We start from the raw sequence: 19,107 nt of genomic DNA, 5'->3' as shown, positions 1-19,107 counted from the left end.
ACTTCACTGGCCCTGCCCTCATTATTTCCCAGCTGCACCTGACATGCACCTGGGGGTCTCCAGGCTGCCTGGTCCCTCTCCTAAAGCCAACTGGTGAGCAGGGGCCAGGCCAGTGTAGCTTAGCTTACTCCAAAGTCCTGGGGGTGGGGGTGGGGGATTCTGGGTGGCTCAGTCGGTTAAGCATCCGACTTTGGCTCAGGTCATGATCCCAGGGTCCTGGGACTGAGCACTGGGACCGTCCTGTGTTGGGCCCTGTATGGTGGGCTCCCTGCTCAGTGGGGAGTCGGCTTGAGGATTCTCTCTCTCCCTCTGCCCCTCCCCCAGCTTGCATGTGCACGTGCTGTCTCTCTCTCTCTCAAATAAATAAGTCTTAAAAAAAACCAACAACAAACACACACCCCCCCCCCCCCGCCAAATCCCAAGGGAGATATGGAATTAGTGTTTTTCTTGGACTAAAACTCTATTGCTGAAGATTTCATACAACTAATGGTGCCACATACCTTTGGGCATTAGTGCCTGGGAGAGAATAGAGAAGTCCCACAATAACTGGGGCCAGGCTGCCAGGCATAGGGGTCTAAGGATATAGCAGAGTCATCAAGAGACAACCGGAGGTATGTGGGTTCATATTGGGCTCTGCCTCTTACCAGCCCTGTAACCTCAAGGCATAATTATAAACTCACTGAAACTCAAGTGCTCTGTAACATAACTTCTGTAAAATAGGGATCATAACACCTATCTCTTCTGTAAAATAGGGATCATAACACCTATCTAATAGGGCTGCTGTGAGCTCCTGGCCTCCCCAGTTCCCACAGAAATATCAAGGTGCAGACCTGGTATGTGTCTGTATGGGGCCTAAGCACTTTGCTCATTGATTTACATGTACACATTCAGAGTGGCCTCACCTTGCTTCATGTTTCTTTATAATACTCAACTGCCACCTGACTCTTCTCTTGTTGTTGTTCTGTTTATTGTTTTTCTCCCCATCTGTCCAAAATGGAAGCTCCATGAAGACAGGGCCTGTGTTCATTTTTTTTACTGCTGATTCCCTACCCAGGACAGTGCCTGGCACATAGTAGTTGCTTAATGAATATTTGTTGACTAAGTGAATGAAAGTCCCAAGAATGTCAATGTAACCTGCAAAAATTCTCATACTATTCCTGCCAGATTTCTATGCAGGGAGATAAGTGGTCTACCAGTGGTCAGAGGTGAAATAGTTATGCCTAAAGTTTTTCAATTTGAAATTTCTATTTAGAGTTATATTTGTCCATTGCACAACCTGATCTCATAAATTTTTATGCCTAAAACATTTAGGTAAGCTAATCAAAGGAAAATACTGAGTCATACTAACAAAACGGGAGCTGGTTTATGCAAGAGAAAGAGCACAGATTTCAGGATTTGAAAAATAGGATTTGAATTTTAGTGTCACTTAGTGTGACCTTGGACAAGTTCCTTAGCCTCTCTGAGCTCCAGTTTTCCCATCTATAAAATAGATATATGACACTTGTCTCATCTGATTGTTTTGAAGATTGAATAAATGATTTATACAACCTCCTAGCACATGGTAGACACTCAAAAAATGTTTTTTTTAAGAAGGAGTTTAGGGGTCTTGAGCCCTAGCACCCATTGAAATGAAAATGTATTCAACCCATAGCAAAAGCTGGCAAAGTCCACCTAAATCATTCTTTAAATTCAGTTTTAAGTGGATCTTTATTGATTATTTTCCTATAGAAATCATATAGCATATCTTATTATCAAGAAATTTATGCCTGACACATGATTTTTCAGTTGGAGGATTCAAATGGATGATTAATAAAGACTACCCAAAAAACCCAAGTAGTATTTTCTTACCAGAAGTAAGGTGTCCTTTAAAGATGGACGTAATTAGATGCCCAGAATTCTGAGTATCATGTTGGAATGATTTCTGTGTGACCTGGGGAACTTCAATAAAACGAAAATAGGGTGAGCTTCTTACATTTTGCATTCACGTTACCCACATTCTTATAAGAGTTTCTTCACTTGTTTGGAGATGATTAAAGTACACTTTAATAGGCTTGAAAGTTGAATAAAAGCAAAGGCCTTCAAGTATGTGTTGTGTCTTTTCTTCTCCTTTTTATTTAACTGGGCAAATCCTAAAGAAGGAAACACTGAAAGGACAATAAAAACTACCTAGGGTTTATAAAACTTCAAGGTGTGTCCTCTAATTTCATGAGGCTTCTAGGCAACAAATACCGAGGAGCTTTATTTAGTTCACTGACCAAAAAATGCACAATAACTGGTCTCTACTTGATTCCTTCCAACAGATGATGCAATAAAGTTTAGGTTTACTAAAGAGACTCCAAGATGTGTCACTTTTGTCTTTGCACAATCTTTGACATACTGTTGGTGAACAGTATCTTGGCTCCATAGAAGAAGCCCAATTTTGATTAGCAGACACTTTGAGGTTATAACACAGGGGTGGAATGCTATTAATGACTTCCCTCTGCTCCTTTCCCACTGGCTAAGATCCTGGCCAGCCCTGTCTAGTCATAAAGACTGTCAGGACACGGCTAATGAAAGCTTCTGACTGGGGTGTGGTGAGCAGCCTTGGCAGCTAACTCACTTTCAGTCTGAACCCAAAAGAGTCCTGGAGCTTTCTTACTCATCTCCTCCCTCCTGAGAATTAAAAGCTTCCAGAGGTGACTTCAAGGACACTATTCTTCCAGCTGACAAGAGACATTCCTGAAAATGGTTCTAAGCTCTGGATTCCCAAGAGTGCCTCAAGCCCTATTTATTCAGTTATTGTGATTTTAGTGTTCAGATTTTTCTTTTTGAAGAATTACTCATGGGGCCAGGGAGAAATCACAACTTGAGGCAGCTTTAACTGCCACCATGATATCACAGGCTTGTATAACAAGCTAAGTGGCCCAGACAGCTCTCTTTGAGAAAAATATCATGGAGTTTCAATAAAAAGATTCCTATGGTCTTTGGAAATTTTTGAAAAAGGTTGACCTGGGTGCAGGCACGGGCTCAGTAGTTTTCTAAGAACAATGGGTAGGGAATTTTAGAAGATGAAAACATCAGAAGAGCCAAAAGTTCTTTTCTGTGTTTTTATTCTGTCTTCTCTACAGTGAGAGGAAAATGTTGCACTGTGAATTGTGACAAATCAGAAATTCTTTTTGGCTTCTCAATGCTTCACTAAGTCTCTTTTGTTTCCAAGTATGCGGTTCCATCAAACTCTGGGAGCAAGGTTATGCCCCAATGGTCCCCAGCCAGGTTTATTCATCTAAATTAGTATTTTGTAGCCTGATGTTCAGTCTTCGGGAGCCCAAGCAGGAGTCTGCATCTACATTATTTTGAAATTTTAAGACTAGACATATTACATTAAAATGTAACGCAGTTTCAACTTGGCAAGATCATGGGTTTATAGCATATGTTGCTAGATTATTTTTGTTTTCACTTTCATTATTTTATAATTAGCATTTTTATTTAAAAGTAATATGTGGTGCTGTGGCTTTTAATGCAGGTTAACTTAATTCTGTTGTATAAAGTACAGGTGATTATTTAGCAGTGAGACTTCAGTTATTAACTTGTTTCACATAAACATAAGGTTCATATCTAACTAGGGCTTTATTAGTCCTGATAGGGAGAATAAACACAATCATCCTTTAGGGTCTTTTTGTTATCATAGTTTCAAATCAACCAGGTGCATTAATTTAAATTAGATTAAAGTCATTTAAAAGAGATGATTAATTATCAGAGGGTAATTTCACAAAGAATCAGATATCTGAAGTAAGACAATTTACAAACAAGATTGTCAGAGAAGAAATCAAGCCAATGACAAAATTTTTAAGCATAGGACTGAAATGAAGCTGTATATTGTATATTTTTCATGGTATACTGCCACCAAGTGGCTAGGGTCATTTCTTTTAAATCATACCTAATACTTAACATTATAAAAGCAGTAACCTTAATAGAGAGAAGAATTTTAAGAGGAAAAATAAAAGGGAGAGAAAAAGAACCATCCCTGATCCTATCCTCTTAATCCACTTGCCGTGAGTATTTTATAGTGTTTCCAAGTATTTTGACGCAGAAAAGCATTCGCAGACGCAGAATGATGTACACACACACACAGAAACTTTGTAACTAAAAAACATTTATGTCTATCAGCTCTAATCATCAGTGTGTTGCCTAATGTGCTAGAAAAATCTCATGATATTTTCATTATTAATTTAATATCTATGGTGCTATATTCGTAATGAGACAATTCTGTCCCTGCTTGTTTCCCTCCCAGCACATGCCTGAGTATACTCAGAAACTCAAATTATCTCTAATTTGGTAAGAATTTTTATGCATCTTATACAAACTGGTATCAGACTTTAGAATTAGTCTTGCCAAAGACAGTGCGTTTCAACGAAATTTAGAGAGAAGTTAGAGTAGTTTTTTTAAAAAAAAATGTAGTCTCCTATTCTTGAACAAGACTAGAAACATATAACATAGCTACATTCTGTACCCTATCAAATGCCAGCCTGTTTTAATCAGATCTGCTCAAAAGTGCTTGGTTTTAGTCATAATGTATTTCATCTGTATCTGAGGGATGACACCAAATCCGTCTCCTGAGTCTTTTCACTCTATGTCTATACCGTGGGGCAAAGTGTATTTTATTATTCTTTTTAAGTGACCATTCATTGAGTACTGAATATTCTCCAGGTAATGTACTAGACTTTACATGCTTTCTCTCATTTAATCCTTACAACAACCTAATCAGGCAGAAAATATTATTGTCCTCATTTCACGGATGAAGAAACAGAGGTGTAAACAGGATAGATGGCTTAACTGAAGTCACCTAGGTAGCGGTCAGAGTGAAAATTCCCATCCAGTCCTGACACGTAGTTTGTGCCGGTCACTGGCTCCATTAATTAATAACCTCTCTTCCACAGCAGGATGGCTCTGGATGGGGCAGCTCGGTCAGTCCTGCTACAGCTGCCCCCATGCTGAGACTTACCCATTGCTCCTCTGGGGGCTGGCCACGGTTTGTTAGAGCTGCTTGGCCTTTTAAGACTCCAGCCCACACCACAATGGGCTCTGGTTGGGCTGACCCATGCAGCATGGATTCCTAGAATCTTCCAGCCTACAGTTACTTCCCTTCTGAAAGCCAACTATTTTCTTTGATTATACAAGCAAGGCACACTAATTGTAGGATGCTTGAAGAGTATGGAAGAGTATGGAGAAGAAAGTACAATTTTATATTTGTTCACAGACTAGAAGCAATCATTTTTAAAAAAAAATATTTGTTAACAGTCTTGAGTATCTGTGTATCCTAGTGAAGATCATTCTCTTTACTAAGTGTTGTGTCTTGTTTTTTTCTTTCTTTCAATATTATGTCATGAACATTTCCTCATTTTATTAAAAACTCTTCAAAACTGTCATGCTAATAACGATTTAATATTTCATCATGTTTGTACTGTATTTATTCAGTCATTGCCCTGTTGAGAAACTGTCTGGCTTGGTGGTTTCAAATGCCATCTTTGGATTCAGACAAAACTCACTTCAAATCCTGGCTCCACCACCTGGAGTTGCATGGCTCTGGGTAAGTTGCTTAACCCCTCTGTGACCAGTGTCTTCATTTGTAAAACGGGATAATAACAGCACTTCACTCCTGAGATCTATGGGATAGTTCATATCAAGCACTTAGTACCATGCCTTACACAGATTGGAAGCTTAATAAGCATTAGCTATTGCTATTATTGGACTTTTAGATTGTTTCCAAATTTTTATTATATAATTAGTTTTTGGATAAATATCATTGTACATAAATCTTTTTTCTATATCTCTCCTTATTTCCTTTTTTTTTTTAAAGATTTTATTTATTTATTTGTCAGAGAGAGAGAGAGAGAGCACAAGCAGGACAAGCTGCAGGCAGAGGGAAAAGCAGGCTCCCCACTGAACAAGGAGCCCGATGTGGGACTCAACCTCAGGACCCTGAGATCGTGACCTGAGTGGAAGGCAGATGCTTAACTGACTGAGCCACCCAGGTGTCTCTCTCTTTATTTCCTAAGGCTAGATTTCTGTTAGCGGAATTACTGGTCCAAAGGGTATGGACATTTATAAGTCTTCTTTATTTACTTTTGCCTTTGCCAATCTTGGTGTCAAAGCCATGCTACCTGAGGCCTATATCTTAAAGGCTTTGACCAGAGCTGACACAAGAACCTTTCTAGATCCTTCTTTCAGTAGGTTCTAGATATAAGAGGTGTCATATTAATAGAGACAACGGGTGTTTTTCAAATTATTTTTCTTAAAAACAAACATCTCTTTTTGTGTTCTCTCTTTCCAATCTCCTTCTTCTAATAATCTCAGCTGTTTCACAGTGTTTACGTGCTATTTCCCCAGGCCAGTTTAGTTCTAGGGTTGGAATTCAACATTATTGGGCTAAGGGTAAGGATAAGGATTTGACACTAGTCTGAGTCAGTTGGCAAAGCAGAAGACAATGGGCAGACCTATCGAATAGGCACCGGAAGCACAAGGCAGGGAAAATCATATGTCAGAACAAACTCATTACCACACCTAGAAAAATAAGTCAAATGATGAATCATTTAATGAGTTACAGTGTCATCCTTGTGTATTAAGGATAGGAGGGTGTGCTTAGATGTATTCAAGGGATTATCTTCATGCTTATGTTCCTAGGCTCTAAGTACTTGGTATGTATAGGGAGAAGAAGGTAAGAAAGAGAAATATATGTATTGTGATCACATGTTTAAAGAAAAAGATTAAGAAGAGGAAAAAGTAAAAAGCAGTGGCAAACCCAGGAAATTTTCATAAGTGACATGGAATACACAGAGGCATGGGTCTGATGTCAACGTGTAACAAAACTCTATGTGCAGGAATGGGCAGCTTCCAAGTCTTACTCAGTAGTTTAAGACTCTTCAAAAGTGCAACCTAGCATGTGCCTATTCCTGAGTCTGAATAGTCTAGTGGACATTTATCATTTTTTTAGTTGCCCAGCACCTGGACGTACTTCTTTGTGGGCATCCTAAAATAGGTAAGAAGCAGGTAAGGCTTCCCACTGTGGAAGCCTCAATGGAACAAAGACTCCCTCTCCCCATTGCCAGCAAGTAGCTACAAGCAGATGACCTAAACCTACCCGATCAGATGCTTTCCTCCCTCCACTGGCACAGAACACTCAGCTCCAAGAAATTTCTTATAGCAGCATCTATGTTCAAGGTCTGGTAACAGTAACACCATGGGGAGTCCAAGCAGGGCACAGGGCAGGCAGTGGCCGTGTGCCAGCTGCAGGGTCCTCACCAGATTCTTCATGGGCTGCAGTTTTGGCTGTGGTTCTGGCTCCTGCTCTCCCTTGTATCCTACTTAGTACCATTTTGCCCGCCCTTCTACTGATTTCTAGCTATCTTTCCAATAATTCCTTTTCTGTTGAGAGAATCAATTTATTCATTATTATTATTTTGCTGGCATCAAATCACAATGACAGTAAAAATTGCAGTAATAGGTGCTGGGGTTAGATAGGTGAGGAGATGTGGTAGGACAAATAGTGATCATCCTACATCCCCCAAAATGTCCATGTCCCAATCCTTGGAACTTTTGAGTTTATATATATATTTATATAATTTATGTAGCAAATATTTATTTGTTATATTTATATTTAGCTATATTTATAATTATTTTCTGTGGTTATATTAAATATTTATAAATAAATATATATTATATAATTTATATAGCAAATATACATTTATATAATTTATAATTTATATAATTTAAATAGCAAAAGGGACTTGAGATTGGGAAATTATCTTAGATTGTAGGGGTGGGTCCAAATGAAATCACAAGAGTCCTTACAAGAAGAAGGCAGGAGGTTCAGAGAGAAAGAGATTGGAAGACACTATGCTTCTGGCTTTGAAGATGGAAGATGGGGCCACAAGCCAAGAAATGAGGGCAGCCTTTAGAATCTGGAAAAGACGGTGAAACTGCTTCTCTCCTAGAGCCTCCAGAAAGAACATAGCCTTGCTGATAACTTGACTTTAGCCCAGTGATACTGATTTTAGATTTCTCACCTCCAGAATTATAAAATGGTAAATTTGTATTGTTTTAAGCCACATAGCATGTGGCTTATGTTTGTAATAACTTGCTAAACAGCAATAGGAAACTGATACAGGAGATTATTACTTCCTCATAGAAAAGCATAATCTTTATTCTTTATTAGTGGATATCGTGAACCTCAGAGAGATTGTAAAACTCTTATGCATTATTTTTTCTATTCTACAGAACTCTGATTCTTTATTAGGAATAGGACATGAAGAAGATTAAATAAATCCAGATGATAAAACTGATAGTATTTCAGGGAACACTGTGTGTCTGTTTAACCTGGTTTAGTAATCATCAATCTATACATTTATAATCCATCTCAATGTGAATGAATCCGAAACCTCTAATTAGAAGTAACAGAATTTTTGAAAAAGTACAATTCTGTGTACCAGCCTCTAATCTGTGTTCTATTTAATATCACTTATATTTAGTTCCATTGACATAACTTTTGTTTCTTTTTCCTCTTGTAGTCCCTAAAAGTTCTGAAAAATTAATGAGATTCTTTAAGGAGTCATTAGTAATGCAACAACCAATGGTGTTGGGTGAGAAGAAAACACAGTGTGGTTTAATATCTTGCTCATACTTGCCTTCCTCTGGAGAATTGTCAAAAAAAGAATAATATGATTTCTCTGGGAAACTTTCCTACTTCAAGTAGCAGTTCAAGCAAGTTAATTAATCATTATGAAATATGACTGCCCTTCCCTCAGGCCTCTGACTTGTCATTAAAGGGATTATGGATCCTGTGCCTTTCCTTCATTGCAAAGAGACTTTATACAGCAGAGTTGGACAACACTCCTGCTCAAAAGTCATCTGTTCACCTTTTTTTTTTTAATCAGTATTATTGAATTTAGGGAATTGACTTCCACATTTTCAGTGTTGGCTTTCTACACTCACAGATGATCTTTTCCCCTTTGGGGCTCTTTCTGTACTGCTTAAAGACCCCAGGAATTTTTTATAGTGACTTTCCAGGTTGGTAGTCTAGAAGCTCCAACTTCAGCAGCCCTCAGTGGTTCTCAGAGCTTCAACCAAAGCTTCACATCCAGAGGCAGGGCAGGGTCTGGGCAGAGTGGGTAGCATGGGACATGATGGTTCAGTGGCACAACGGTCCTGCATCCTGTGCTTCTGGGGATCCTGGGCTGCCCAGGTGGGCTGGCGTGCTCAGTAACTCAGGAAGCAGTGGGCCGGAGGAAGAGGAAGCAGAGAGGTGACCAGATAGTACTAGAGATAATGGCCTGAAATTCTCATGTACCCACCCTGCTCTGACCCCCAAAACCACTATTACTAAGGCAGTAGCTTGGGCAATCAGGTCTCCCCGTTTCTGTCCACATTTCCTGCCCACACCCTACATCATTTTTCATGATGCTTCTCTCTCTTAAAGGGTGTGTCTAACCCCTAGAGCAGTGGTCCTTATACTTCACTGCAGAAGTATCACTTGGCTAGAGGCTCAGCAATCTGCATTTTAAACTCGTACCCAAGCACTTCCAGTGCAGATCGTCCGCAGACTCCACTCTAAGAAGCACTGCTTTCTAGACATTTTATTGGACCAGGACCAGCTGGAAAAACACATTATGAATTGCCCATGGAGGTCCTGTCTTTAAGAGAACCACTTTTTCCACCTGTACTATGTCTTTATCTCAGACTGCTCCATCCTATTCCCTATCTTCCAGGTTAGAGTCCTGTGGTTTCATTTTCATTGCCATAACACAAACCTGCGTCCACATCTTGTATTCAGGCCAATATAGAATTAGTCGATAGCATCCTGTGGTTCCCTCTTCTCTCATGTATTTGCATTTTCATAACAAACATTACATTAAAAGTGAACTTCTCCTGGCATTGTCTTATTTTTAGCTAATGTATAGAGGAGGATTTCGTTCAGTGGCTGAGGGGAGGAGGTTGACACAGGACACTCTTAGGTCTCTGAGGAAGACCAGCAAAGCTATAGTGCGGGTGCTGGAATTGCCCTGGCTTTACTGTTACCAGCTTTATAATGTTTGGCAAAATTGCTTAACCTCCCCGGGCCTCATCTTCATCTGTACGATTGAAATAAAACTTTTATAGGGCTTTAGTGATAAGTAAAGGACAATTCATATGTAAAATGCTTCCCACAGTACCAAACACATGGTAAGCATCCAATAGATGTTAACTATTATCTATTTATGTTATATTATTTATATTTATATATTTTGTAGATAATATAATACAATTTATGTATTATATATAATTTATATTTATATCTTATAATTCACATATACTATATATAAATTATATAATATATAAGTTATATTATACTATTTTATTTTCTATTATTTGCATACACTATTTATCACCAGGATAAAAAATATGCATCTCCAATCTAGAGAAACTTCTCCTGTGTGTTTGCTAAAGCCTGATATTATATTCTGAGATTTATTTATTTCTTTTTTAGTATAAGACTTTGCTTTCCATCAAAGTCCAAATATACGGGGTCCCTGGGTGGCTCAATTGGTTAAGTGTCTGCCTTCAGCTTAGGTCATGATCCTGGGGTCCTGGGATGGAGCCCCACAAGGAGCCCCACATGGAGTCCCCACATCCAGCTCCTTGCTCAGCAGGGAGCCTGCTTCTCCCTCTCCCTCTGTCTGCTGCTCCCCCTGCTTGTGCTCTCTCTCTCTGTCAAATAAATAAATAAAATCTTAAAAAAAAATAAAGTCCAAATACTCTAAGGAAGAAAAAGAAAATAAGGCTAATAAACCATTTAACTCTTACTATAAATGAGTTTGTTTGTTTGTTTGTTTGGAGACTAGGTTTTTAAAGACCAAGGAAAGCGATACAGAAGAATGCTGGGGGGTTTGCAGGACAAGCCATATCTACTGCATGATTTGCCCTGCAGTACCATCTCAGCATAACTTTGAAAACACATTGCTTTGAGATAAATCACCTCAGTGATACATACATAAGGATTTTAGAAAGTAAAATAACAAATTCCTACAGAAGGATCATTATTGTCTGAGCTTTCTTCATAAATAAATGAACCTTTAATTAGTGGGAAAACTGGCTGGTCAAAAAGCCCCATTATCAAACAGGTTGGTTACTTAAAGTATTCCAGAAATTGTATCTTTTAATTTTTTCAATTGTGAAGCAATTCAAACTTCAGTTGTGAGGTTTGATTCTTACTGCTTTTATTTATAAGGTATTTATAGTGCTATGTAATTTATTTTTTTATGATCGTTTTTACTGTCTTCTCTAAAAGTCAGAGATCTTTGTCTCCTTTGTTCACGGAGATTCTGCAAGTACATAGCAAGTGGCTGGTGCATGGTAGAGGCTATTTGAATATTTCATGAATGACTAAATGAACGACTGTCTTTTCCTAGATATCTTTTTAAAAAGCAATTAATATTAAAGATTTATTAAAAAGCAATTTGGCAACTTGCGTCAAGCATCTTAAAATGTGCTTAAGTCTTGATACAATAAAATCTAAACACATAAGGAGAGTTTATATAAAGAGCTATTCCAAGAAGTTTATTGATAATGGAAAAATTGGAATAACCTAGATATTGTTGAAATAGGGAAAGGATTCAATGTATTATAGTACATCCATACACTGTGTGGCCATTAAATAGATTTTTTTAACTTAACAAGGGAGACTAAGTAAGAAAATCGGGATATAAAACAATATATACACCACAACACCAATCATTTTAAAAATGACAAGAGAAAGACACATACCTATGATTTTACTTATATGTGGAATATAAAAAACACAACAAATGAACAAACAACCTCTCTCTTAAATACAAAGAACTGGTGGTTGCCAGAGGGGAGGTGGGGGGGGCGGATGGGTAAAATAGATAAAGGAATTAAGAGGTACAAACTTCCAGTTATACAATAAATAAGTCATGAAGATGAAAATTACAGCATAGGGGATATAGTAAATAATATTATAAGGATGTTGTATGATGACAGATGGTGACTACACTTATGGTGATTAATGTGTAGAATTGTTGAATCAATGCCATACACCTAAAATTATCATTGTATGTTAATTATACTTCAATAATAAAAATATGTGCACAGGAAAAACATTAGCTAAAAAAATGTAAACAGCAGTTATTTCTAGGTTGTAGATTACAATAAATTTGCATTGCTTTTGCTAACAACAAAAAAAAGAAATTTCGAAAAGATTTAATATTAGCACTTGCCCTACACATAGTCACCGTTTTTCATTTAATGTGTCTTGGAAGAAATTTGTACCAGAAGAAGTTTATGGTTCCTCTTAGCTACGTATTAAATTGGATAGATGCAGGTTTTCAGGGATATTTAATTTTAACTAGCATTTTTGCCTCTTAAGTGATTTTTTTTTTTCCCATTAGGAAACAAAGACTTTACATTTAGACTCATTGTAGGGTGGCTGTGGTTTCTATTTTCTTCCACCTGAGATTTAGGACCTTTGCCTTTAAAGGAGAACATTTGTGGTCCTATATTTAACTTGAGGAATATTTTAATAAGCTGTTCCTTTACTTTGATGTAATCAGTTAAAGAAAGAAATTGATGAAATTGCTGAGAGCTGGTGATGACTAAGAAAACGTGCGTTCTTGTTTAGGCACTATTAGTCACTAGCAATGTGCTATTTAGCAAGTCATGCCTCAGTTTTCTCATTTGTAAAATGGTGCCAAGTTGACTACCAAATATGGCTGGTGTAAAGATCAGACAAGCTTATACACAGTAGTACTTTGCAAGTGGTAAGTAAATATTAGTTATGAATTTGAATCATCTTGATGGACAATTCTAAATTTCATTTAAAAATAACTGAGTTATCAACTAAATTCTCACTGTTATAAAATGGCACCTAAAGTCCTAAGAACTTTTAGCAATATAAATTTTAAAAAGAATATTTAATTTAAAAACTAACTTTTAAAAAGGAACTGACAGGGCGCCTGGGTGGCTCAGTCGGTTAAGCATTTGCCTTCAGCTCAGCTCATGATCCGAGCGTCCTGGGATCGAGTCCCACATCAGGCTCCCTGCTCATCAGGGAGCCTCCTTCTCCCTCCGCCTCTGCCGCTCCCCCTTGCTTGTACTCTCTTTCTCTTACTCTCTCTCTCAAATAAGTAAATAAAATCTTTAATAAAAAATAAAAATAAAAAGGAACTGATGGCATTGCAAATTATTCCCTTGATAATGCATTTCTAAGATTTGGGCATTAGGGGGCGCCAAAAGAATTGTTTAGTCTGCCATTTCATTCCCTCTGCTGATATGGCAGCCATCAACGTTTATAATGTATGCCAAAGTGCTTAAAAAAAAAACAAACAAAAAACCTCAGTTCTAAGATGCTATATTATTATAATAAAGATGGTATTAACAATCCTGTGATTATAATTAAGTGCTTCAGCTCTGAAAAGAAAAATTTCAATCTAAGATATAAGCTCCCTACAATAAACATCATGAGGTTAATGGGAGCCATTATGGAGTATTATGACACTTAACAATAGATTCACTTTGTTTGCTTACTATTGAAGTCTATTTAGCCAAGATTTTATTGAATGACATGTGTAAATGGATAGAAAATTAAACTAATCATATTAAGAGCAGGGAAATATCTAAACAATAGGTCAGCTAGATTTTGCTGAGAAGAGAATTAAATAATCCCATTAACTTTCTGATTACTTTGCACACAGTAGGTAATCAATATTTATTGATATGATTTGATTTGTGTCTCTCTTAGGAGAATATATTTCATCAGAGTGGTCTAAAGAGTTTAACGTAACTCTTAATAATGTGTTTCAAAACAAAGTCTTAGATAATTACATGCTTCATAGTCAGTCTGGATGTTTGTAAGAAATGCTTACTCTTGAGCACCCCCACCCACCCACTCCCTTAGACTGGTGGACACAGACCCTCTGGGAGCAGGGACAATGAACATTCATACCAGGTGGTTTTAATTGGGTTTTATGCCCAAGAATGTTTGAGAACCATTACATAAATTGTAGTCAGCCTTAACAAAATCAAAACAAAATGACAATTTAAATGTAACCACCTGCCTGACAATAGTTTTGTCAATTTTGTTACGTCAAGAAGAAAGTATATATATATATATATATATATATATATAGAAAAGACAGGACAAAAGAAAAGCCTAAGAGATTAAATATATAAATACACTCACCTGTTTCAGCTGTTTTATGAGAAAAGGGTGAACTCCAGGGCTGCCAATACTTTTTACCTGTTTCTTGGCATCTCACTTGAAATATATAATTAATATTTGACTCCAAGGAGAACTCTGACTGTTGCTCATATGTAAAATTGGTGTCAAATTCTTTAACCTAAAATGAATGAATAACAACGATGAAAAATACAGTGTGCTTTGAAAACAAGCAATTATTGCATTCAGACAGAAATGTATGGAGCACCTATTATGTTCCAAGCACTCCTTTGCACCCTGGGAAAACAAAGAAGAGGGCACTTATATAAAACATGACCATAAATAATCAAATACATGTTATTTAACATTAAAAGTGAAATACACATTGCTTTGTGTTTGACGGTGCTCTCAAGCTTTTAAAGCTCAAGTCAAGTCCAAAATGTAATATATTCTTAGTTTTGGAGTAGCTGATTTTAATGGGATGGAAGAAGTGGGGGACCTAAGAGCAATCGTTTGAATCTAGACTCTCTTTCACCCTGCCCCTCAATCTCTCTCTCTCATTCCCTCTGCAGTTGGATATTTACATCAATAATTCTTCATGAATGATGAAATAATTTCACTTTCTAGTGATGACTTTTGGAAAAAATTATTCATAAACTAAGCTGTTAAATTGGTCCTTATTGTAGACTCTTGTTGATTCTATAGAGCCTATTATTATATATATATATGTTTGTGTGAGAGAGAAAATAAAACATGTAAGAATGTTGAGCTATGAAAACCCAGGGGAAGATAGTCATGAACATAGCTGAGGTCTAAACTTACAAATCATTTTCTGGGGCACTATGGTTTGCTATAAAACGTAATGAAAGACAACCCCTTAACAAGCTGGTTCAAATAGGAGAGAGAAACCAGGGTATTTACATACCTTCCGTATGTTGTGATAAGTGGATTGATTGAAAAAAAGTAAAGCACGATTGAAAATAACCATAAAATATGTCTAGAAATGCACTTAGGCAACAACCAGGAGGCAACAGTTACCAGACACTCATGAAAACGAAAGTTGAAACTTTCAAGATTTAAAAAAAAAAAAAAAAAGCAAACTATCAACCCTACTGAGGGATTCTTCTGTGAAAACCCACTTTTTTTTTTAAAGACAATTCTTTTTTTTTTTTTTAAGATTTTATTTCTTTATTTGACAGAGAAACGAGAGAGGGAACACAAGCAGGGGGAGTGGGAGAGGGAGAAGCAGGCTTCCCGCTGAGCGGGAGCCCGATGCGGGGCTCAATCCCAGGACCCTGGGATCATGACCTGAGCCGAAGGCAGACGCTTAACGACTGAGCCACCCAGGCGCCACCTGTGAAAACCCAATCTTAACATAAATCTTTAAAACCTTTAATGTATTGAAAATGTAAAATTCATGAAAATATCTGTTTGGGGGATGTCATGCTCCATCTAAAGTACCATTCAGAGTTTCCATAAGCTATGTCTCCAGCCTTGGTCCTTGGAATTTTCTGCCATGTAAGTATGACGGGCAGGCATCTAGGGTCTCCTGGGATCCAGGAAAGATTTTACTTACTTTAGCTGAAGTTTGACTTTCAAATGCACTCTGCTTCTATTTGCTTCTCTTGGAAGGGAGTTGTTATTCTCTAATATGTCTCTTGCCATTACATTTATAGATAAGTCCCCTTGAAGAAGAGAAATACACTAAAGCACAGCCAGAATTCTAAAATGGAAGAATTTGGGCGCCTGGGTGGCTCAGTTGGTTAAGCGACTGCCTTCGGCTCAGGTCATGATCCTGGAGTCCCTGGATCGAGTCCCACATCGGGCTCCCTGCTCGGCAGGGAGTCTGCTTCTCCCTCTGACCCTCCCAACCCTCCCCCCTCTCATGTGCTCTCTCTCTCAGTCTCTCTCTCTCAAATAAATAAATAAAATCTTTAAAAAAAAATAAAATAAAATAAAATGGAAGAATTTTATAGAACTGTTAACAGACTTGTTTCTACCATGAGGCAAACCAGGTGATTAGGGTCTTGTAGGCACAAGATGATACCTCAGGATACTTTCGGAGGCTAAAAAGAAACATTGAGAGAGGTAATTGAGTGCCTATGTAGAGGATATGATCTTGAGTGCAAGAATGACTTTATTTTTTATAGCAGTTAATTTCTACTTAAAGCCTCAATTCTGAATGGAGGTGAGGCATAGAAACTTATTCTCCATCAATCTGAGATACCCTCTTCTCTTAGGGTTACATTAAGTTTCTGGGAGCATCATTGGGTGGAGGGAAGGAGAATCTCCTACCGAGTCAGGCAGTTCTCTAATCCCCACTTCCTCCAGCCCCCTACCTGGGGCAAGGCCCAGGGTGAAGGGGTCCTTCTCAGAGACCTACCACTGTCTAAACTCTTCTGGTTCCTTTTCCTAACTCCCTCCACCCTTCCAACTTCCCTGCTCTCTGCCCAGTTAATCTTTACCTAGTGTTTGGTGGAGGAGGGAGTGGGGTGATGATTAAGAAACTTAGTCATGACTAACCACAGTTCTTCCAAGTCTTCGTCTTACACCAGCATTTACACTTTTGAAATGTGAAGGTCAAAGGTTTGACCCTTTGCTATCTGTGTACTGTTCTATTAGCCTTACCTGGAAAAGAATGAATGCTTGGTTTTATGCACTCCATAAACTAAGAATCATTTTTACATTTTTAAATGGTTGTATGAAAATCAAAAGAATATTTTGTGATGCATGGAAATTATATGAAATTCAAATTTCCGTTTCCAAAGTTAAAATTTTACCATGTCCATTCATTTGTATATTGCCTATGGCTGCTTTCACACTACAAAAGCAAAGTTGAGGAGTTGGATCAGAGACCTTATGGCCTACAAAGCCTAAAATGTTTACTCTCTGGCCCTTGAATAAAAAGTTTGCCACTTTCTGTGCTGATAGTTCTCTTGCAAACATGGTGAAGGTTTCAAAACCCACTGAGTTTTTGGTAAGAAGTATAGCAAGCATCTACCCCACAAAGTGATACAGTACAAGAAGGGCAATGATTCTCTCTAGGCCCAGGGAAAGTGGCTTTATGACAGGAAATAGAGTGGCAATGATGGGCAGATGAAGCTGATTTTTTGGGAAAACACTAAAAAGTACAAAGAAGATTGTGCTGAGACTTGAACGTGTTGAGCCCAACTGCAGTTCTAAGAGAATGCTGGCTATCAAGGGACGCAAGCATTTTGAACTGGGAGGAAGGGCCAAGTTCTAGTTCTAAGTTTCACATTTTGTTTTATTATGAAGACAACAAAATCTTGAGGTTATGTTAAAAAAAAAAAAACAGGTTGCCAATGCCCTAGTCGAGCTTAATTAGAGAAATGAGCCACCATTAATCCACTTACTTGAATGTGCAGCAAAGACTTTTCTGCCTTACCGTCACTACTGTTGGGCACTTATTAAAGGCAAACAATAATATCAATAGCTAAGGTTTCAAATGTTATCTACATGAACTACACATTATAAAAATCAATGGAGATACAAAAAAAACGATTATGGACCAGCCTGCCTTTCAGGGGCTTATAGTTAAAGGATGAGGAAATAGAAGAGTGAGCCGGTAAATATATACACAACGTGGTAATGCTCCTGAGATGGGATACACAGAAGTGGGCAAGGATTACTGGTGAAGATTGTGAGCTTTATTTTTAACACAAGTTTGAGGTGCCAAAGAGAAGGTCCATGAAGATAAGCAACAAGTAGATGAATATTTTCCCCATGGTATCACCCTTGCAGGATCACCTGAAGGACTGGCTGGTTCCCGTTAATACCTCAAAGTCTATGTAGCTTAGTTAAAGGGGGATGAAAAGCAACCTCAATTCAGTAATTTTAATTTTTCAGGAGGGCTTCCTTTGCTCTACCAAACTTGTTGCATGGCTTTCCTGGAGGTTAAGTTAAACAGTAACAACAGCTAGTATTTACTAAACTTGAAGTCTATTCCAGACTCTGAGCTAACTTCTTAGATTATATGATTGTCCCCACAACCATATGAGGTAAGTTATTGTCTTATCCCTACTTTAGGCATGGGAATAATGAAGCACAGAGAAGATAAGGAACTTGTCCAAGGTTGCATAACTAGAAAGTGGCAGAACCAGGCCTTAAATTCTAGAACCTGTGTTCTTAGCCACATGGCTTTCCTGCATGGCTGCCTGTCTCTTTGAAGTAAAGAACCTCCCTCAAGTAATATCTGACGGAGGCACAGATGAAGTAGAAGATCAAACTTGTAGTCCTTTATATCTCCTCCTCTCCTTGCCTCTGACTTCCTGTCTCCCTACAAGGAGGCAAAGACAACACTTTATGCATGACCCAGATGAAATTGATAAGGTAGTAAATGTTAAAAATCAAAGTTTCATTCTGGCTCTTACTGACTTGGGTCATCTGGATAGAAATGGTAATTCACATTTTTCTGTTCAATGATTATATTTAGAGGAAGCATGGTAGAAGGGATAGGATACAGATTTTGGATTGAAGCCTGTTCTTTCATTTCCCAAATATTTTTGGGGTGCCTAAAGTGACATAGGGTCTGTGAGAGGCATTTAGTTACTAACAGTGTAAGTTTGAAAACACCTGGCTTGAGGTCTTTCGAGCTCTACATCCTCATTTGTGTAACGGAGCTGATACTTACCTGTCCCAAAGGATTGTTATGAACATTAGATGAGATAACAAATACTCTTTCGGGCGCCTGGGTGGCTCAGTTGGTTAAGCAACTGCCTTCAGCTCAGGTCATGATCCTGGAGTCCCGGGATCGAGTCCTGCATCGGGCTCCCTGCTCAGCGGGGAGTCTGCTTCTCCCTCTGACCCTCCCCCCTCTCATGCTCTCTCTCTATCTCATTCTCTCTCTCAAATAAATAAATAAAATCTTTAAAAACAAAACAAAACAAATACTCTTTCAACTC

The 19,107-nt window shown here is 38.1% G+C and overlaps 1 protein-coding gene across 1 annotated transcript in view; it reads right to left on the bottom strand.

The window, feature by feature from the left end:
- IL23R (interleukin 23 receptor) overlaps nucleotides 1-19,107 on the bottom strand; it is a 55,467-nt gene that overhangs the window by 8,341 nt on the left and 28,019 nt on the right. The window contains exons 6-7 of the mRNA XM_021679975.1: nucleotides 14,210-14,366; nucleotides 1,849-1,938 (exon numbers count right to left, since the gene is read on the bottom strand). Coding sequence (XP_021535650.1) covers nucleotides 1,849-1,938; nucleotides 14,210-14,366 — 247 coding nt within the window. The remainder of the gene's footprint in view (nucleotides 1-1,848; nucleotides 1,939-14,209; nucleotides 14,367-19,107) is intronic.

The sequence above is a fragment of the Neomonachus schauinslandi genome, chromosome 4 (genome assembly GCF_002201575.2).
Source record: "Neomonachus schauinslandi chromosome 4, ASM220157v2, whole genome shotgun sequence".
Classification (NCBI taxonomy): domain Eukaryota; kingdom Metazoa; phylum Chordata; class Mammalia; order Carnivora; family Phocidae; genus Neomonachus; species Neomonachus schauinslandi.
This window is presented reverse-complemented; position numbering and strand designations above follow the sequence as displayed.